The 23,520-nt window shown below is 38.5% G+C and overlaps 1 protein-coding gene across 1 annotated transcript; it reads right to left on the minus strand.

Moving 5' to 3' along the window:
- Positions 1-14,235: 14,235 nt before the first annotated feature.
- Positions 14,236-15,647, minus strand: LOC124123189 (protein ALP1-like). Its single transcript, XM_046486477.2, has 2 exons — positions 15,071-15,647; positions 14,236-14,306 (listed from the first exon to the last, which is right to left on the minus strand). The coding sequence occupies exons 1-2, from the start codon at positions 15,645-15,647 to the stop codon at positions 14,236-14,238; spliced, it is 648 nt and encodes a 215-aa protein (XP_046342433.2).
- Between the last annotated feature and the right edge of the window lie 7,873 nt (positions 15,648-23,520).

Genomic DNA, 23,520 nt, shown 5'->3' on the forward strand with positions numbered 1-23,520 from the left:
TTTGTTTGAAAGCCGTATGACGGGGGTCTGTAAATATTTGAGTCTGGATTAAACAATCAAATGATTGATATTATGAACATCGATCAAAGCAATTAGGATACGATGACATGCCCAAATGACCAAAGGCCCAAGTGAGCACATTGTCAATGACTTTTTCTTTTTCTCTGTACAAACTGGAAGTCTGGACATGAAATTTAAGGATATCATTATACGAGAACTGATGTTTGTTCATTAAATACCATTAACATCTGAAAAGAACAATATATGAAATTGAACAATTGTCTTCTCCAAAAATGTTTTAGGGGGATATTTTCCATAAAAGTAACACAGAATATTGCAACAGCTATCTGTTATGCACAGGCTAACATTATTTACCAGAAACAAGACATGAAGAAAATTTGCATCCGGATACCTTCCGGAAACCTTCCGGAAACCTTCCAGATGCTTTCAGCAACCTTCAAATTTCTTGGTATCTTCAAGATAAATTTTTTTATGTCTCACACTTAAGTGAACAAAATGCACCCCCCAAATTTGACATTTTTGGGGAAGGTTTCCGGACAACTCTGTTATTGTATATTGCAGTTGATATACTGTATACTGCATGTGATACTTATTTGCGGAGAAGTTACAACTTTCAAGAATCAAGTTGCATTTCTTTTACAACAGACCGCTGTCATACATATCTGGATTACTGCTGAGATCGTTGTTAAACAGCTAACAATTTATTTTCATAATGGAGCGGTGCAGTCACTTAAAATAGAACCATATACATATGTAGTACCAACTTAGTCACTCTGTTTCGAATATTCTGCAGAAAAAATATATGAACCAGCTGTGAGGAGAGATATCAAATTTTTATAAGCAGTCAAATAAGGATGATAAAGGATCCCTCACTGATTATGTTCTTGTTTACATAAACGCAGAGTTGGCCATGTTAGACGATATAACCAAAATCAAGGAGCTCCGGCAGGGGGGCGAACTGGTCTTGTTATTGTGTGGTATGAGCTGTGATGTAGACTCAAGAGAATAAAGGACAAAATGAGACCAACGCAAGGCTACAATGATTGGGAAAGTCTAGATTTCCACAGCTCTAGCCTGAAATTAAGAATTGTTCTGTGCTCCTTTCTAATTCTATTATTTTTATTTTGTAGACATGGCTAGATCAAGCAGGAAAGAAATTGATGGAACATTAATATCACGTGTTACCACTGATCCAGTTAAATTCATCACACAATTTAATATTAGTCTTTGATATTACGAAGTGCATGATCATGTACATGTTCACTGTAGTCATGTACATACTTGTCAACTTGATTATAATTTTTATTATAGTGTAGCTCGGCATCAATGATAACAACGGTATTCTCACTTGTCATTGATGTATTGACATCGAACAATGGACGACAATTCTACATTCTTATGCGAGCTAAAAATAGCTTCAGCAGGGACAGTACTGGTGTCAGTAACATATTCTCGACATATCATTGGTTGAAACTATTGCACAATCTCTGCTCTCGTGGAGTATTAACGTATCTACCAGTCTCAATGTGGAGAGTGTGGGAGCTACAGCGAAACTGTGCTAGTGTAACACGAAATTTGTTGATAGTGATAGCAGACAAATACAACTCTAGACTAAATGAATTTTTGAAAAGTGTATAATGGAACATTTTAGAACCATTTGCTAAAGACCAATGCCAATCCTGTTCGTAAGCAAATTTTAACCGATCTTCACATTCGGAAATAAATGATTCGGGGCAAATAACGTATTGGTTCTCCCATATATATCCAAATCCAAGGCTATATAAAAGAGTTTTGACTTTTGTAGCCCAATTAGTTTTACCATGTGTGGCTAGCTGAAATAACATATCATAACTTTTCTTAGGATATCGTGAATTTGGGAGGGACATAAGTTTACACCAATATTTTATACAGCGTTTATACGCAGAAATGTACAGTTGGTATCTTCCACACTCTCCTCGCACAACATGATTTGGAGTAGACGTTTTAACACCTAGCAGACGTTTACAAGCAAGTACATGGATACTACAGTTTTCAAAACTCCACATTTCAGCCCCATATAACATAATTGGAGCAATTTTAGTATCGAATATTTTAAAAAATAGTTTCAGTAGAATAGGTTTAAGTGATGAAAGGGATTTTAGAACCGAGAACAATACCCGTTTAGCCCGTAATGAAGCATTGTAAGTATGTTTCGACCATGATAAATTCTTTGAAAATACAACTCCCAAATATTTGTACGATGATACACATTCCAACTGACAACCACTGAAATACCATTTTTCAGATCTAGAAAGTACTCCACCATTCTTAAAAACTACTATTTTCGATTTATCAAGATTCACCTTTAGGAAATAATTCTGGCAGTAGTGTTCGAGTACATCGATGCGTTTTTGGAGGCCATATACAGTATCTGATATAAGAATTATATCATCAGCAAAGAGTAGCAGGAATAGTTGACTTATGTCTGGATGGAGCTGAATTCCGGGTTCACAGTTAGCCTCAATTTCAACAGCTAAATCATTAATAAACAATGAAAACAAAAACGGGCTCAATACACAGCCTTGACGGACACCCAAGTCACAATCGAATACATCTGAGAAGCTATTGTTTAACTTTACACAGGAACGGACAGTCGTTATATATGGATTGTATACATTTAAACATTTTAGGTGACACACCACTGTTATTCAAAACTATCCATAGTTTTGATCTGATTATAGAGTCGAACGCTTTGGAGAAATCTACAAATAAAGCATATAGTTTACCTCGCTTCTTCCCCAGATAACGCTGTATAACTGACTGTAAAATAAACATATTATCAATTGTGGAATAGCCATAACGAAATCCTGCTTGCGACTCCACAACTTTATCATAGGCATCACATCAAGACTGCAACCTTCTTTTTAGAACAGAAATATATAACTTGCTAAAAATACTTAATACTGTAATCCCTCGGTAGTTATCGGGTGTATTAGTATCCCCTTTCTGGTGTAATTGTACAATTTGGCCAGTCGACCAGGAAATCGGAAAATATTCGGAATCAAACATGACGTTAAACAGACAGGTAATATAGGGAACTAACACATCGTATGCGTATTTGAATATTTCAGCAATAAGCTTATCACTGCCGGTGTCCCGGTATAAACCCTCCCCCGTACAAATTCTCCCCCCGGAGAGTTTATACCGGTACGGATTCTCCCCCAGAGAATCTGTTCTGAAATAAAATCTCCCCCGGGCGGATATGTTTCGCGCCCCCCTCAGTATTAAGTCTCCCCACTGATTATTCGGTTTGTTGCAATGTCTTTAAGTACTATATTCTTTAAATAGTTTTCTTTAATGTAAGGAGGGTTACTTTGAAAAAATAGATTATGAAATATGGTCATAATGAATTGATATTTCAGCATATTTTATTTGGTAACTGTACCTTCCATCCTAAAATAATTATAAGACATAATCATACCAAAACATTAATCCTCGCAAACATTCGGTTTTAACACTAACTACGTAAAAACTGTCAATATATCCACGCGCGCCTCCAGCTCAGGCTGTCCCTTATACTCTGATTTTAGATCTGAAACATATTCCTTAATACAGGCTCCTCCCCCACCTGAAAAGAAAAAAACCCCGCAAAATCAATAAAAATAAAAATCAACAAATAAAAACAAACAACCACATACACACAAGTAACTAAATGTATATTTAGATAAATATATAACCCAGAAAAAATAAAGGAAAGAAAAAAATAAATAAAAAATACATAAACAAATAAACATTAAAACCTAGAGGAATATGAAAATGTCTAATGCTAAAGCACGAAGACGCTATAAACTGTACCAACATTACAATGTTCCCCGTTATGCATGCTTTACATGGGTTACATACGGGTGATCTAAGTTAGAAATATATGACTGATATAAATTCTTTAAACACGGTAATATCGAATATGCTTGGATTATCTTTTTTTTCAAATGTGCTCCATTCAAGAAAAGTTATATAGAATTATATATTTACTCTCCCCCATGTATTTTGCTCTTTTATGTAAAAGCTTTTTCACCTTACACATTTTAATTACAGATTCCTTTGTTTTGATTTTAATGCAAACAAACCAGGCTTTTGAAATGCTATACAAAAACTATGCTTAAAAGTTTACAGAGTTTGTTGTTTCTAATACAGTTTTTGTTGTCTGTATACATTTTTTTAATATACCAGTTTGAGTCTACATGTGAACACAATCGATGGTTGAAATGTAAGTCTAAGAACAAAACATGAACTAATTCTCAAGAACTCTGATGTATAAAGTTACCTTCATCTTTGATTGACTGATGTATTTTCAATCTTTATTCAGCACTGAAGAGGCCACAGGCCTATAGTACGAAGCATTAAGTTTATGAATAATCAGCATTGATTTTGACTCCATAAACTGTCATAAAGTATTCACAAAGTATCAGGAGTCATTTAAACTTGCAAAATGATTGACATACCCCTTTATAGAGCGAGGATTGGGCTGTTTTCCCACCCGATTGACTGATATTAATGGATATTAACCCAATAATGGAAGGACTAAATATTTTTCAGTGGAACGCCAACGGACTCACCTCCCACGACCATGAACTAAAAACTAAATTTAAACTAAATAAAGGCCCTCACATTGCTTGTATACAGGAAACCAAATTCTCAAAAAAATCCAAATTCACACTACCTAACTACAACTCAGTTAGAACTGACAGAGCTAAACCAAAAGCAAGAAGAGCCACAGGAGGACTAATCATATTTATCAGGGAAGATATAAATTACGAAGAAATAAAAATAGACACGCCAAACCTAGAAGCCAACGGCATTAAAAACACATTATATAACCAGAAAATAAACATCATAAATATATACCACTGGGCGGAACAAAAAGTCCAACCTGAGGATCTAAACAAACTACTCAAAATAAGCGATAAATCTACTATATTCCTAGGAGACTTTAACGCTCACCATCCTACATGGAGCATAGATGATAACATAGATAATCATGGCAAATTAATATCCGAATGGATAGAAACAAACGACCTAGTACTCCTAAATAACTACCAACCCAGGAGGTACGATAAGATAACCAAAAAATGTCGGCTATCGATCTAACCATAAGCACCGCTCAAAGTACTCAATGGGAAGTGCACGACGTCCCGCTAGGTAGTGACCACTTCCCCATAAACATAACCATAGGAAATACAAACGTTCCAATCCAAACTGAAAACCAAGAACCAAAATTCCATTACAATAAAGCTAACTGGGACCAATTCCAAGATATCTGCAGCGAAGCTAACTGAAACGAAATAGAAAAAAATGATCCAGAAACCTATTGTAGAAACCTAACAGACTATATAATAAACGCAGCCAAAACCTCCATCCCCTTCAAAACACCTAAGACAGGCTAGGCAAACCCACGGTACCATGGTGGAATGAGGAAATAGAACAGACTAGACGAAAACGTAAATCAGCCTTCAATAAAGCAAAACGCGACTACAAACATCTAAACATAGCCCACGATCTAAACCACCAGGTTAAAAAACTAGTCCAATTAGCCAAAAGTAGAGACTGGAAAAAATTCTGCGAAGGTATAAATAACCGTACAGATGCCAGAACGGTCTGGCGCAAAATCCACGCCATTAGAGGCTTAAAACGACATAAAAAAAACCCTTACATTAACAACTCAACCAACCCCGCCCAAAAAGCAAATAATCTCACAACCACTTTTCGGCCGTTAGCAGTAACACCAACTTCAGCCAAAAATTTCAAGATAAACTTTAAACAAAAAACAAACCCACAAAAGAACCAAACAATAACAATCTAGAAATAAACCAACCCTTCACAATGGAGGATCTCCTCTACGTAATCCAAAACAGGAAAAGGGGCACAGCCCCAGCATTAGACCTAACTTCTTACCAAATAATTAAAAATCTCCCGCTAAAACTACTCCAGGCACTACTCAAACTATACAATCTCATCTTTTCAATTTGTTAATTGTCTCAATTACCTCCTGCTGTTCAATTGGCGAGTCTAAAATAGATTGAGTTAAGTCATCAAAATTGTTATCTGGTACAGTGTTATCTTCATCCCCCATTTCTGAATCGAACAACCCCTTCAAATGTGAAAACCATTGCTCAATATTTATATTTGGCTTAGGACGGACAGTGGTAGCAGACAAATGTTTCAAATTTGCCCAAAATATTTTACTGTTATCCAAGTTAGTCAAAATGGTACTCTGTTCATTGTCTTGATATAACTTTTCTTGTTCACGGATAACATGTGTACAAGTATTTCTTGCCTTAATATCATTACAAAGTGATGACGAATCTTTTAGTGATCGGAAAACCTTAAGAAGCCGATGAAGCCGATATCCTTCACAGCGGTGGTATTCACACTCCTTATCAACCATGGCTGTTTACTTCTAGAAATATAAGAAGGGCGTTTCATACATTTCGCAGCGGTACATAAAACATCTGAAAATACCTCAACTGCTTTATCAATTTTACCTGAAGCGATAAAATCTGAACACTTGTCAAGTATGAAATAGAATTTGTAGACAGTAAACTGTCTCTTAAAGTTTGAGTTTTGTCTTCGTTATATCACAGTTCTTCACAGGCAGGCAATTTCAAGTCCGAGTGGGTTCAACCCTGTCTGATCATTATAATCAGGAGCAGGGTGTCCCACAAGGAAGTATTTTGTCTGTTACTTTATTTAGTATTAAAATCAACAGTCTATCAAAGGTTTTAAATGATGCAGTTGATGGATCACTTTTTGTAGATGATTTTAATATATCTTGTCGTGGTAAAAATATGCACACTATTGAGAGACAGCTACAATTATGCCTCAATAAAATTCAGAAATGGTCACTGGAGAATGGGTTAAATTCTCTAAAGCCAAGACAAACTGTATCTATTTCTGTCGCGAATTTAAACTGCATAAGGACCCTGAACTATTTTTGGCTGGCTTTCTTATTAAAGTTGTTAAGGAAGCAAAGTTCTTGGGTATTATTTTTTATAATCATTTAACATTTTTACCACATTAGAAATATCTGAAGACCAAAAGTCTGAAGGCAATTGACTTGTTCAAAATGGGGAGGGGATCAGACAACCCTCCTTCATTTATATCGTTCTTATCCGTTCCAAATTAGATTATGGCTCTATCATTTATGGCGGAGCCTGTAAAAGCAACTTAAGATTATTAGATTCAGAACATCATCTAAGCCTGAGGCTTTGTCTTGGTGCCTTTAGAACATCACCAGTTGACAGCTTATATGTAGAGGCCGATGAGCCATCTCTCAAACAACGTCAAATTAAACTGTCATTGCGATATGTGACAAAATTATACTCAAATCCGTCGAATCCAGCATACGATTGTGTGTTTAATCCCATGTATGAAAATTTATTTCAATCAAAAGCAAAACTTGTTCCTTCTCTTGGATTCATAATTAAGCCACATATTATCGCAGCTAAAATTGATCTCTCTACCATCTCACCATACTGGTTACTGTCTACATCTCCTTGGCAACTAGTCAAACCGGAGATAGACCTAACATTAACTGCCTTTAAAAAATGCTGACACAAACCAATTGGTCTGTCAACAAGAATATGCCCAATTAAGGTCATAATATGATTCTTATCGCTCTATTTTTACCGATGGCTCCAAGGATGGTGGCAAAGTCTCAAGTGTCACTGTCATTGGATCTAAAAGGGTGTCTTCAAGAATCCCAGGTAATAGTTCTATTTTTACAACTGAAGCCAATGCTATTCTTATAGCATTGGACTACATTCAAAACCATTAATCTCAACAGTTCATCATCTTTTCTGATTCCTTGTCACGCCTTTAGGAAATACATAATTGTTGTTCCGACCATCCGCTGATTCTTGATATTTTAGAATTGAATAATGTTCTCGCCACTGCCCAATAAGACATCGTCTTTTGCTGGTTGCCAAGTCATGTTGGAATTGCTGGTAACACTATGGCTGATACTGCTGCAAAGGCAGCACGTAACAAATCAGCAACACCACTTCTTTACCATACAGTGATTACAAGCCAATAATTAGATCCTACATCAAAGATCTAATCAAAAGAAGTGGAACAACCAAGTAGGTATAAACAAACTTCATGCTACAAAACCAGTCTCAGGGTATACCTACTTGGGTTGCCATTCGAGACATGACGAAGTTGTTTTGCGACGATTTCGTATTGGACACAGTCGATATACCCATGAGTATATTTTAAAAGGTGAGGATCCTTCGTTCTGTGTCCCTTGTGAATCACAGTCAAGGATGTTTGCTTGACTGTGTTGATTTTTCTCTCATAAGGGATAACCATTATCATTCAACATCTTTAAAGGATCTTTTTTATAATATCAGTGCTCCTTTTATTCTCGTTTTTTTAAAGGAAATATTATTTTTTGATACAGTTTGAATTGTTTTAGAATAGTTGGATATTATTATCCACTGAGATGTATGACGGCAGTGCCACTGGGGGGGGGGGGGGGGGGGGGGGGTGGGGTGTTAAAGTGGTGTAAAATTATTGTCCCCCTGACAGAGTCCTTCTATATTGAAGTATTAAATATCAACTAGTGGTTTAATTCCTTGATTATGCTTTGATTTTTAATATTTGTTAGCTTTAGATACAACCACTGGTGACCAAAGTGACGGCTTAAATCCTGCTGGGAATCATGCAGGAAGCAAAAGCACTGTAAGTCCCCAGTTGGGTGGCCTTGCTTTGCTTCCCAGTGGCCTATATCCTGGTTTTAATTTAGATTAATTAATTGGCTGCACAATTCTTTGTTTTAATATAGATCAGGTTTGTTTTATATCTAAACTGTGATATTTACCTTACTGTTTTACTGTCCTTTGTCGACAAGAATTTTATTGTAATCAACTTGTTCTCATCGTGGTATGACTGCAATATTGGCGATGCGATGTAATATTATAACGCACTCACTCACTCACTACACGGACATAAAGCAGGTTCAAAACAAGTGTATCAGAACACGAGTGTCTACCTCATGTGTCATCCTGTAACTCAACATGCGATCAAAATCTTCTCTACCCACATTCATTCGGCATACTTTTGTGAACGGATTTTGAAATTCTAATTCTTTATTTCTCCATAGACCACCAACGGTGGTACAAGAGCATACATAAAGTTCAGAGATAACTATAATATTTACATCAAGAAGGCTGTGTGCATTTAGATTTAGTTTTCAAAGTAGTAAATACAAATAATACATAATTTGATAGACGTTTTAGCTCGTTTAGTTTGGTCGTTGTAAATAGGCTTTTTAATGAAAACCCTTTTGCCCAAGTTAAATATCCTCTGGGAATAAGTGAAAGTCTTTTGTTATCAAAAGCTGGACATCGAAATATATAATGGAATTGATCTGCAATTGCTGGGGAGTTACAGAGTGAACATAGACGTTGTTCTCTGGGTACATTATTCCAGCGGCCAGTCTCGACTGGTAAATTAAGGTTATTAGTGCGAAATTTTAATAGCAGGTTATAAACAGATTTAGGTAGATAGAGATAGTTTTCAAATAATTACATTTCTTTAAGATGTTTATAATAGAAACCTTTTGAACTTGACAATATTGAACTTCTCCAGGATTGTAGAAAACGGTCGGTCAATATTCTTTCCACAGACGAGACTAGCCACTTGGTGTTGAAATTGCATGGCATATTATATACTTTGGTGAGGCCACAGGAAATTAATAAACATTCTAAAGTATTTAAACAATGGTGAATATTGGAGTTTACGTTAGCATCCATCCTAATGAATTGATATATCAGAGTCGAAAACATATTTTGTTGAGATCGTATAATATGTCTATGCCAAAAACCTATAATTATCTTAGCTACTCTAATATTAAGGGGGGACCATAAAAGAAGGAGTTGGTTATTTTAAAACAGCCGCTTATTTAATAAATGACAAATGAACTATTTCAACCACATTCAAACATTTATATCCCCACACTTCCGGACCGTACAGCAACATTGGTATCACCATAACATCAAATGCTTTAATAATACAATCGAGTGGGAACTTGATATTTCGGGATTTCTTCAGGAGACAGTACTACATTTTGTCACATTCTCGATTAAAGTTTTGACGGCAAGTCCAAATTTCCTATTTGTTTTGAATTTTATGCCTAAATAATCATAACAGTCTACTGTTTCTAATTCTTTATTGTCGAAAATGAAGGGGGCGAGTTTTTTCTTTGTAGTACCACAACAACTCTACTTTCAGATATGTTAACCGTTAGTTTCCATTTTCGACTGTATATTAAGAGTGAGTTCTAAGAAGTTTGAAGAGATCCAGGGTCGGTACCAAATAGAACTATTTCATCAGCGTACAGCAGTAACAGGAGCTGCACACAGAGAGTAAATGTTTCCTCTGACATCGTTAACTTGACACCTTGACAACAGTTTTCTATCCACAACGGTTCGAGGTTTTTAAGGAATATTGAAAATAGTAGGGAGATAAATTTTCTCCACCCCCCAGACATTATCAAAAGCTTTTGAAAAGTCAATGAATACACAATGTAATTTTTCTATATTATATTTTAGAATATTTATTAGCACATTCAAAATATAAATATTGTCAATTGTAGTTTACGATTGAAAAGCGTGTACATGCTTTCCTTGTTGACGGATCGACATAAATACCTTCCACTTTCAATTCCAATTCTATGGCAGGCTCAATGTATTGTGACGTGGTCTTTGTGTATTGGCCCTAGTTTATACCTATTATTATATATTACCAACGAGGGAAGAATAATCGTGTGTTATAAACTTTCCGATATTAACACATGCTGATTGGTCAAGTGAAGCCACATGACGTCACAGAGCTTAATTGTTGAGGAAAATACCATATGAATGCATCCATTGTTTATGACGTCACATACTTATTACATTACGTCATTGGAACAAAAGGTTGCCTCCGTCGAGTTTTATCTGAAGGGTTGATATTCATACGTTTTTTTATACATTTTCTCTTTAAAAATATCCCTGAGCATCAGAACTGTCCTGTCGGGTAATCTATTCCTATAAAGTGTGATCATGAGTGAGTTAAAAATTAACGTCACATCGGCAATGTTGCAGCTTTTCGTCACCAGGAATATCCGCAGAGCGGATAAAATGAGGATCCACAATGTTCGACCTGGTAGAAGTGTGTTATCAAACCTCACAGCATTGGTCTTTGACTGTGGCGTCAAAACAAACTCATTCATTTACTTAAACTGAATGTTCATTTTAATTGTTATGGACAGTGACGGAGCTGTGATCCAGAGAACAGGATGTCGTTAGATAGGAATATAGTGATAATAGGATTACAAGATAAACGGGGTATAACAGCCAAGACCAGAGGCCATACCCATTGACACCAGAGTAAGATTGAAAACTGCCCCATAATTATGTATGACAGACTAGTCGGGTAGTGCTATATGTATGGATGAGACCGCCTCCGTGGTCTAGTGGTAGAGCGTCCGCCCGGAGAGCGGAAGGTCCGGGGTTCGATCCCCGAACGCATCATACCAAAAGACATTAAAAGATGATACTTGTTGTTACCCTGTCTGGCACTCGGCATTAAGGGGCTAAAACAAGGACTGGTCGGCTCGGAGTCAGTATACTGTGTCTGAGTGGGGTATTCATGTTCAAACTGCGGCATGGTATCTCAGTGAGCTAGCACTATAAATCGGGGCACTCGTGAAGAGCAACCTCCACATGGTGAGTGCTGGGTCACGCTATTCGCTCTTCCCCGGTGTGGAACCGGGGCAGAATATTTCCACAGCACCCCATTGCTGGTCGTAAAAGGCGACCGAATTGGGCAACCTGTTTGCCGTGGGTTTGCGCCCCTGTGTCGGCGGAGGACGGGAGTCTGGTAGTTGAGGGCACTTGTTCCCGGAACCGTGTTCCTTTGCTCAACACACTACTTTGACCTTAACATCACCTAGACGGGTGGTAGAATGGGCCCGGTTCTAGACTCCAAATAAAACAAAAGAACCAGCATCAGATATTAAATTATCAAATACAGAGACAAAGAAAATGAAGAAAACAGCAAAGGTCCTCCAACACTTGGAGGTGCCTTCTTCTCAGTGCACGACTGTTAAGGTTCATAACCAATTTGAACCTTTGGCGATGGAGGTCACTCCATCACAAACAAACCATGAGGGTAGTCCTCCCTCCCTCTCGCTCCAGGTCCCCAGTAGAACCACCATGACCTGTTTGAACCCTATAATACAATGGAATTGCAGAGGACTCAAAAATAATATTAATGATTTGTAGCTATTAACTCATAATTTCAAGCCATCAGCCTTTTGTTTGCAGGAAACGTACTTTAAAACAAAAGATCAACTTAACATTAGACAATATGATTCATATCATTTCTTTTCACCTCCAGGGACTAAAGCAACTGGGGGTTCTTCAATCTTGGTGAGGCAGGGTGTTATTCATAGCCCTGTTCCTCTCAATACCCCTCTACAAGCTATCGCAGTTCGTATCACCATGCACATTGTTTTTACTCTGTGCTCTCTTTACATTCCTCCATCTGCATCTCTTCAACAATCAGATCTTCAAGCTCTCTATGACCAGCATCCTAAACCCTGTATTATAATGGGCGATATGAACGGTCATAATCCACTTTGGGGTAGTGATTATACCAACGGTAAAGGCAAGCTCCTAGAAGATTTTATTTCTAACAATACTCTATGCCTTTTTAATGATAATTCTAAAACATATTTACATACTGGTACAGGCACATACTCTTCTCTTGATTTGTCTGTTGCCGATTCCAACCTGCTGAATTATTTTGAGTGCTCAGTCCACGATGACCTCTGTGGGAGTGACCACTTTCCAACCATTCTTAACCCTACTACCCCATCAGATGTTCCTCCATCATCTCGATGGAGCTTTACTAAAGCAAACTGGACTCTATATGACATTCTCTGTATAGATAAACTAACCCCTGATCAAATTTAACTGACGTTCCTTACCAAATACAATGCTTTTCTGATGAACTCAACAAAATAGCTGAAAAATGTGTTCCAAAGTCCTCTGCAACTCCACACATACGTAAACGATGGTTTACCGAAGACTGCAAACGAGCTTGGAAGGCGAGGAAAAAGGCAGAGCGATATTTCCGGCGCCATCCTATGGTCCATAATTTGAATAAATTTAAAATTTTGAACGCAAAAGCACGGCGTACATTTTAACGATCTTATGTCTCAAAAATAAATTCAAGACAACCCATGTCCAAGTGTCCAACTATTTACCTCAATTCCAAAAGTATCAAAAACAGCAAGAAAAGAAACCAATTAATTTTCATTCAGAAAACGGAGAGTATTACAATGAACTGTTCTCTATTCATGAACTCCACACTGTCCTTGGACAAGCTCACGATACTGCTACAGGAGCTGATAACGTACATTATCAACTCCTGAAGCACTTACCAGAATCATCTTTAGAAACACTATTGAATATTTTTTATGTAATATGGACCTCAGGGAAGTTTCCTCCTTCGTGGCTAAAGCTATAGTTGTCCCGAAACCCAAACCCGGTCGAGATCATACTGATCCATCAAATTACCGACCAATATCATTGACAAGCTGCGTTTGCAAAACCATGGAACGCATGATACATTATCGACTAGTTTGGTACTTAGAAACCAATAATCTAATTACTAACATACAATGTGGTTTCAGGAAAAACAGAAGTACGATCGATCATTTGGTTCGCTTATGCAGGCGTCACACTGTCCCGAAATTAACACGAGATGGCCATACGAATATGAGATTTTGAATTTCGCGCGAAGATGGCCCCGAACTTGGTCCACCAATCAACAGGCGAGGCAAGTACGATGCCTACAGAAGGTCACACGATGGCACCCGAACCACAAATAAAGGCAACACGAAGCCGTCACGTGACCTCCCGATGGTATAAAACCTTCGGCCGACCATGGGAAATTCAATTGCTGATTCAACTTTAACATGCCACGCAAGTCAGGGAGAGGCACAGGGAAGAAGCGGGCTGTTAAATAAAGAATTCAGAAGAGGAAAGCAGAGGAAACTGATGATTTAGATGTCCCAGAAGACACCACTGAGTCTCCAACCAGAGAGAGAAGGGGGAGGAAATCCAAGAAAGATGTCAGTCCTTGTCCAAGTAAGGCCAGCCAGCACTTCTACTCAGGGCTACGTACCTACTCCTCGCCAGGCTGCATTCGTTCAACTTCCTTCTCAGCCTCCTCAGCGGCAAATATCACACAGAAACCTGAGATTGTATATAATAAAAATTGTCATTTGTAAGTTATCCTTACTTTACAAATCCTTTACTTATTTTAATTTCCATGTTAAAGTAGTATGGGACTTTACATTTTGGAAACTTGAGATTTTTAAACTATCTAAATGTTGGGCCTCTATTTTATTAATAAGTCGAAAAAAGAACAAGTATTTTCAATCAAAATTTCAAAAACAAAATTTATTACTCCATACACATTTTGCTTTAAACTAAAATGCAATATGTGAAAATAATTTGTTGCATCATCACAATGTTAGTGTCTCTGTATTCATTTTACTGTCACTGCTTTGTGGGAATAATTACATGATCATCTTGTCCTGCCATGGCACTGAGGTAAAGTAGTGGCCCAAGTATCTTCTAATTTGCTTCCCCTCCTGGGTTCCAGTGTTCCTTGTCCTCTCGTAAACATCCAGAAGTACTCTGTCATTTCTCCATGCCCCTGGGATGACATTCTGGTTCTTGTCCTCCAAGTCCATCAGGTTGTTGTGGGTGGCTGGATATCTCAGTCTGATGGGATTGTGAAGGATCACACAAGTTGTAATGATTTTTCTGCATGTCTCTGGCCTCTGGTTCATGGTCCTCAGCAAAACTTGGAACTTGTGTGCCAGAATGCCAAAGGCATTCTATATTACACGCGTGGCTCTGGAGAGTCTGTAGTTAAATATTCTCTCATGGTGCTCCATGTTCCTGATTGAAAACGGGTGCTACTATGTAGCATGGGACAGGAACGTCATCACCAGGTAGAGACTTCTCTTCAGGGAGATTGAATATGTTGTTCGGACTCTCCAGGCCTTCTTTCAGTTCTGACCCATTGTAGATACTGTCATCGTTGCTGGAACCATCAGAGCCGACATCAATCCATAGAAACTTGTAGTCTGCGTCGACCAGGACCATGAGGACAATGGAGAAGAAGCCCTTGTAATTTCTGTACACAGAGCCAGTATTCCAAGGACAGGTGGCCGCCACATGCTTGCCATCCAGAGCACCACAGCAGTGTGGAAATTGCCATCTCTTATCAAACTGCTCAGCATTGGCGATCCACTCTTCAGTTGTAGTAGGACACTGGATCACCTCAGCAGCAAACTCGGCTTTGATGGCATCGCAGACTTCATTAATGATAAGGGAGATGGTGTTTGGAGCAACTCTGAAGTTGTAGGACAGGCTTGGATAATTGTCCCCACAGGCCAAGTGTCGTAGAGTGATGGACAGCTTGAGACCAGGAGGGAGAGACTTTCTGTACCATGCGTACTTCTTCTCTATTCTGCCTTCTACCCTTCGCAGCACCTCATCGCAGAGGCCTCTGGGAAGTCTCATCTTCTGTCTTCAGCTCATTTAGTAGAGTGCTATAGTGGCCATAGCGTTCTCTTCTTTTGTCAGACAGCCATTTCCTGACCCACATAGACCTCGGTTTTCACCTTCGCCTCGGTTTGCCCCTGCCCTGGAAAATAAAAAGCAAAACAAGATAAGTACATTGTCGAATGCTAGAAAGGCAAATAGCATGAGGTGAGGTGAAATGGAGTTTAACGTCGCGTACAAGATTATTGCACTTATATAGCGACGTGCATGTACGTGTGTTTGTGTGGTTGCTTGTACTAGTCTGGACTGATGCCGATTTATAGTGCTAGCTCACTGAGATACCATGCCGCAGTTTAACATGAATACCCCACTCAGACACAGTATACTGACTCAGAGCCGACCAGTCCTTGTTTTAGCCCCTTAATGCCGAGCGCCAGACAGGGAAACAACAAGTACCATATTTTAACGTCTTTTGGTATGATGCAGTCGGGGGGTCGAACCCCGGACCTTCCGCTCTCCAGGGGGACGCTCTACCACTAGACCACGGAGTCTGTGCAAATAGCAAGAAATGACAAAGTGAAATAAGATAATTTTTACCTGTAAGAGGAGGTGCTTGGCCTATAAGAGTTGCTTATCACGTCCTCTGAGGTGCATCAAAAGAAGAAATGCTGCTGCCTTCTTTTTCCTGGTTGTCACATCATCAAAGTATGCCATTCTGCAGAAACTGAATTGTGATTAATTGTGATTGACGCTTTGAGAGTTACACACGACTCTGCTCTGTAGGACTGACTGAGGAAGATGCTCTGAGGCTGGCCTTTTACATGTCCACGTTACCATGACACATGGGAAACGCTTGAGCTACTCAAATTCGGCTGTCTTCGCCGACACCCTGGTCCCATCCCACCCTGATGTCATCGTACTATAATACGATGGCTACACGACGGCATTGCGAGGGCTTCACGTAGTCGTGTTGCCTTCCTAAGACAATCGGGCAGCTTCTTGTTTCCTTCGTATTGTCTTCTTGGGCGAACAATGCCCGATGGCACCGATGATCACACGAAGTAAAAACGAAGATGACACGATTTGACAAGATGCCCTCACGATGGCCTTACGAAGGGCAAAATGGACACACGAATTCAAAACGAAAATGAACCTTCGCAAGGTCTTTCGGCAATTTTTTGGCATGCCAAAGATTTTGCCACCGCTCACGAAGTTGCTGCCGGAGCCTGAGACACTCCACCGGCGGTCATACGATGGCTTAAGATGCCCTCACGAATGGCCCGATGTTTTTACGATCAGAGCCGAATTTGAACATTTCCTTTATCGTGTGTCCATCTGGTGTCAATTTCGGGACAGTGTGACGCCTGCATTAGAATCATTTGTTAAAAATGCCATTATAAATAAACAACATGCAGTGTCTATATTTTTTTATCTCGAAATAGCATATGACACAACATGGAAACATGGTATTTTAAAAGATTTACATGACTTTGGATTGTGAGGCCGTTTGCCTCAATTCATATCCGAATTTTTAACCGACAGGCAATTTCAAGTCCGTGTGGGCTCAACCCTGTCTGATCATTATAATCAGGAACGGGGTGTCCCACAAGGCAGTATTTTGTCTGTCACATTATTTAGCATTAAAATCAATAGCTTATCGCAAGTTTTTAGTGATTCAATTGATGGATCACTTTTTGTGGATGATTTCAATATTTCCTGTCGTGGCAAAAACATAAGTACAAATGAAAGGCAACTGCAACTATGTTTAAATAAAATCCAAAAATTGTCTTTAGAAAATGGATTTAAGTTCTCAAAATCTAAAACAAATTGTATTCATTTCTGTAGAAAATATAAATCGCACAAAGATCCGGAACTAATTTTAGATAACACTCCTATTTAGGTTGTAAAAGAAGCAAAGTTCCTGGGTATAATTTTTGATCACCATTTGACGTTTCTGCCTCACATTAAATATTTGAAGAATAAATGTCTGAAAGCCCTGGACTTACTAAAAGTTGTCTCAAACTCTAAGTGGGGAGGAGATCAGAAAACCCTCCTTCAACTCTACGGAGCACTTATCCGCTCCAAACTAGATTATGGCTCCATCATTAATGGTGGAGCTTGTAAAAGCAATTTTAAAATTCTAGATCCTATTCTCCATCAAGGTCTGAGGCTTTGCCTTGGAACCTTCCGAACTTCACCGAAACAAAGTCTGTATGTGGAGGCTGATGAGCCGTCCCTTCATCAACGTCGCATTAAATTATCGTTGCAATATATATCTAAATTACGTTCTTTGAAATCTAATCCAGCTTATGATTGTGTTTTTAATCCACTTTATGGAAATCTCTACAAAACGAAATCATCTCTTTTTCCACCTCTTGGAATAAGAATACAATCTCACCTTTCTGCTGCGAAATTAAATCTTGAAAACATTGCCCCCATTCAGGTTTTCTCTTCTCCGCCCTGGCAGTTTGTGAAGCCAGAGGTGGACCTAACATTAACTAAACTAAAGAAATCTGACACAAACCAACTAATCTATCAACAACAATATAATGAATTAAGATGCACATATGATAATTACAAATCCATATTTACAGATGGATCTAAGGATGGTGACGCTGTTGCCAGCGCCACCGTCATTGGTTCCAGTATAATCTCATCCCGATTACCAGAAAACTGTTCAATATTTACAGCAGAAGCAAATGCTATTTTAACAGAACTTAAATACATCAATAGACAATCTAAACATAAACAGTTCATAATTTTTTCAGTCACACACGTACATGCACGTCGCTATATAAGTGCAATAATCTTGTACGCAACGTTAAACGCCATTTCACCACCACATGTATGTATGAAAACAAATTATTAAAATGAAGAGCAAAACTGTTGAAATTTACCAATAAACGTGTGTAAGTGTTATATCGTCAGTGTTTGTTTTTAGTATTAACATTCAAATACGTTATATCTGTACCAGCGATGTTGCCTACATTCCACCGGTGAGTAAGCGAAGGTCTTACTTTCTCGTAGTATATATATTTACATTTGTATTTCTGAAGACATCACGATACAGTTTTCACGATTCAACCCACAAAGGTACGAGAATTTGTACTTTACTAAGAAAGTTTTATCCCAAACATAATATCTGTTGTCAAGAGAGCACAATGAAGGGGTATATTCGACTTTGGATGGGTAATAATATCACAGACATTTACGGATATTGATGACGATTTGGAGGAGCTTCGTAACACACGTCTTCTCAATTCAGGGATTGGTAACTCAAAATGTATGTGTATGTATGTATGTGTGTGTGTGTGTGTCTGTGTTATTGTGGGACTGTTGGATACAACATAAAACATTCATATTGAGCAGGAAGGCAGTGCGAGTGTGATAAGCATGTTAACTATGATCTTCTTTAGGTAGAGAATGCCGCCTATGGTGTGTTAATGAGATTCCCAGGTACATGGGGCCTTTTCGTCACCAGGAATATCCACAGATGAGATTTAAATTGGGATCGGGTGAACACAGTGTGCTACCTGGTAGATTGTGTGTCATCAACCCGGACAACGTTGGTCTTTGACTGATCATAGCGTAAAAACACACTCATTCATGTACTTGTATTGGAAATTGAATGTTCATCGTAATTGTTATAGTTTAACACGTAAAAATATAATATAGTCGAAATCGTACAAGGGACTCTGCTTTCAGAGACTTCTTATGATATTGGAAATGTTTTTGTCGCTTTTATTGCTATCTATGAGACATAAATCTTACGACTAACAGGTTGTTAGTTTTACTCACGTGTGTCTTTGTTTTCAATTTCAGTACAATCACGAAACAAAAGTGTGGATGTGAAGCGTAACAAGGCCAATAAATCTAAAGTCAGAAATTCTATCATTTCTACTATCTTTGAAGAGTCAGATGTGGCACGTGGACACCAGGGCACGGACAATCGAGACATGTCGCCATATAACACCAACGCTGACAACAACTACCGTGAAAATCTCCGCCAGTTGCAGAATAGGAAAAAAGTCAGTTCTGCAATCTATGAAGAGTCGGATGTTATCCGTGGACATCTTGGAGTGGAAATGCGATAAGTGACTCCATACAAGACCCATGCTGCTAGCAACTTACACTCTGATCACCAGTTGCAGAATAGGACAGCCGTCATTTCCACAATCTATGAAGCGTCTGACGTAGTCTGTGGACACCTAAGAATGGAAATGTCAGAATTGCCTCCATAAAAAACCCGATGCTGGTAGCAATACATTATTTTATATCAGGCAGTCGGGAAATAAAATAGATGTAACTTCGACAATTTATAAAGCGCCTGATGTAGTCCCTGGGCCAACGGGACTTGGAACACACACACACACACACACACACACACACACACACACACACACACACACACACACACACACACACACACACACACACACTCAAATAAGAGTTGTATGAATATTTAGTAGCAAACTAGAACTTAACAGTAACACGTTCAACCGTCTACCACTTGAGGTTTGTAAAAGTAGATGAAAAAAATTAAATGTTCTACTCCAATATGTTTATATATACCTTTCATTAATTAAACGTAGTAGTTAAGAAGTTTTACAAGTCAAACATCGATGCTACGATCCCATTACTGCTACATGCGTAGTGATCAGTGTCACGTCTTACATTCATAGTAACAGTTTACAAGGAAAACAGGATGAATCATGCATGATGTATTATGATCACCATAACAACCGTGGAGCTTATCAAATGTAAATGCTTTCAAATGTAGTCCATTGTTAAGATTTATAAACAGATACTTGTCGATGCATTTCATTGTAATATAAAAACAGGCAACAATGACAGACACTTCCCTGTCAACTACACATCTTTTGTGATAAACCAACAATGGTATTTTCCTCGTTTTCTGGGAAGTCTTTATCACAAAAATGAAAAACAGTTTTCCTCGTGACAAATACACTTGCACAAAGTGACGTTATCTAACCAGCTGGTGATGATATACATTTTGAATTGTCCAAAAAACAAAGAAAGCGTCTAAATCCTAGACAACAATCTAAAATCCCCTCTACTGTATAGGTTCATAACTCCTTTGACCCTCTGGGGATGGAAGTGACGCCATCTTCAGAACTTAGAAATATGAGTCCACCCTCCTCACGTACTCGTGAAAGAACCCCTGTAGAACCTCCATGAACCAATCTCCAAATTGTATTCAGTGGAATAATAGAGGACTTAGGAACAATTTTATTGAAGTACAATTATTAGCACAGGATTGTCAATCAGCAGCACTTTTCACCACCCGGTGATAAAGCCACTGGCGATGTTTCCATTTTGGTGAGGCAGTTCATTGTCCACAGCCCTGTTCCTCTAAACTTCAACATTCAGGCTGATTGATTGCTGTCAATCTAACTTTACTAATAACCTTCACACTTTGTTCCTTGTATATTTCTCCATTTTCAAATCTTCAGCAGTCCGATCTTCAGGATTTATTTGACCAGCTCCCTAAGCCCTGTATATTCATGGGTGGTTTTAATTGACATAACCCCTATAGGGAGGTTCTGTTACAAAACATAAAGGGAAACCTCTTTTGAAAACATATTTCAAATAATAATTTATGCATATTCAACGATGGCTCGAACACATATTTACATCATGCAACTGGAACATACTCTGCTTTAGATCTGTCAATCACAGATTCAAAAATATATAATGAATTTGAATGATCAGTCAGGGATGACCTTTGTGGCAGTGGCCATTTTCCGACAGTAATTACAGATATGAATCCCACCTATGATCCACCAACAATACGATGGGATTTTTCCAAGGCCAATTGGCCATTATTTCAGACCATCTGTACTGACAAATTGCAACAGGGCCCTTTTATGGATGTTCCTGACCAAATTCAATAGTTCTCAAATTGAAGGATTTTGCTGATGAAACTATTCCTAAGTCTTTATTTCAGATGACAATTTTAGATGGGAAAAGACACCCTGAAAGATATAATAACATACTAAATAGCAGGTATAATATAATCACCAATGCCATGACTGCTACACGCATATATATATAACGCCGCCTTATCATAGCTAATTATTACATTAACTGACAAATATACCACAGCATATACGGCAATGAACATGCTACACAATTCAATGTTGACATAAATAAATCCAAAGGGGACAACCGCTATATTGACTAAATACAAAAAATAAATACATTACGCTTCCACATTCTGTATAAACACATGCAATACTTTTTGTCGTAAGAGGCAACTGACGGGATCGGGTGGTCAGACTCTCTGACTCGGTTTTATGCGTTCCATCGTATCCCAGTTGCTTAGATCGATGCTCATGGTGACACACGTTCTATTAACAACGATTCGCATGTATTACACCTGAATCTGCACATTACCAACACCATTTAGACATTCTATTATATTATTATACTATACATTACTACAAGTATCTGCTCAAATGCAGTTTATTTGTTCCCCGACCAGTGGGTCCGTTTACATTCCAGTTATCATTCTCAACTCCCTGTGGAGTATACAACTAAACTTCCTACGGGCGCTTGCAGGTTTTCACATCCACCTCACATATCAGATACCCATTCCCTGCTAGGTGAACAACGTGTCAGTTCTACATTGAAACGACTTCAAACGTCACACAGTTGGTTTATCTTCGACATATTCCGAGTTTCGAGTAAGTGAGTCTCTTTCGTACGTTTCTAGGTATTATTCCTAACCACGCCCACACAGTTATAGCCACTGTACACCATATGATCATGAAATCCCCAGTAAATTAGCGCCTGTCTGTACTGCGGCGCATACAAACAGTGGAACCTTTTAACATCGCATTCACGATTATTGCACTTATACACTACATTTCATAAGTAACTTCCCCTATTTCCGCGAAAATTTCACGAAATTCTATTGCGGCACTAACGCGGAATTATCGCGCCACTTTTGAGCCATTAACGCGAAACTATTGCGCCCCTTTCGAGACACTTTCGCGCCATTTTCGCGATAACATTTTACAAGATCGCGGCACTTTCGCGACACTTTCACGGCACTATCGCGCCACTTTCACGCCACTATCGCAACACTTTCACGGCACTATCGCGCCACTTTCACGCCATTATCGCGACACTTTCACGCCACTTTCTCGCCACTATCGCGACACTTTCGAGACAGAATAGTCACGCTATCTTGTGACAGTTGTGCTAAATATACGGTACAATATATTGTATTACTCTTTTCCTTGACTGATTTTGAGTTAAACACGTCCCATTTTAATTCTGGATACCCAAAAGTCCAGAAACTCTACGGTCTTTGCCCAGTCTCGGTTAAAGGTATTTACAAAATTAAACATGCTGTTTTCATGGGAACATACCAAGGAAGCAAAAATGAAAAAAAAATTGTTCAAAAACCCAATATTTACACTATGTCGCCCATGGGCCTGCCCATGGGCCTGCCCATGGGCGAAGACTGTTCCATGGGCAGGCCCATGGGCGAGAATATGTTCCTTTACTTAAAACTCATGTTTTTGTTTCGCAAATACATTAAATGTATTTATTCAAGTATCATGACACAAAATTTAACTCATTTTAACTTAATTCAACGATTTTATAGCGATATTGAAATATTTCGCCCATGGGCAAGAAAAAGGTTTGGCCAATGGGCAGGCCCATGGGCGAGAATATGTTCCTTTACTCAAAACTCATGTTTTTGTTTCGCAAATACATTAAATTTATTTATTCAAGTATCATGACACAAAATGTAACTCATTTTAACTTAATTCAACTATTTTATAGCGATATTGAAATATTTCGCCCATGGGCGAGAAAAAGGTTAGGCCCATGGGCGAGAATATTTTCCTTTACTCAA

The sequence above is a fragment of the Haliotis rufescens genome, unplaced genomic scaffold (genome assembly GCF_023055435.1).
Source record: "Haliotis rufescens isolate VD_foot unplaced genomic scaffold, xgHalRufe1.0.p SCAF_14, whole genome shotgun sequence".
Taxonomy (NCBI): domain Eukaryota; kingdom Metazoa; phylum Mollusca; class Gastropoda; order Lepetellida; family Haliotidae; genus Haliotis; species Haliotis rufescens.

Coding starts and splice junctions, on each gene's coding strand:
- LOC124123189 (XM_046486477.2), bottom strand. CDS start 15,647: ATGAGACTTCCCAGAGGCCTCTGCGATGAGGTGCTGCGAAGGGTAGAA. Junction 14,307..15,070: donor TGAAGAGAAGTCTCTACCTG/GTGATGACGTTC, acceptor ATACAATCTCAG/GTTTCTGTGTGATATTTGCC.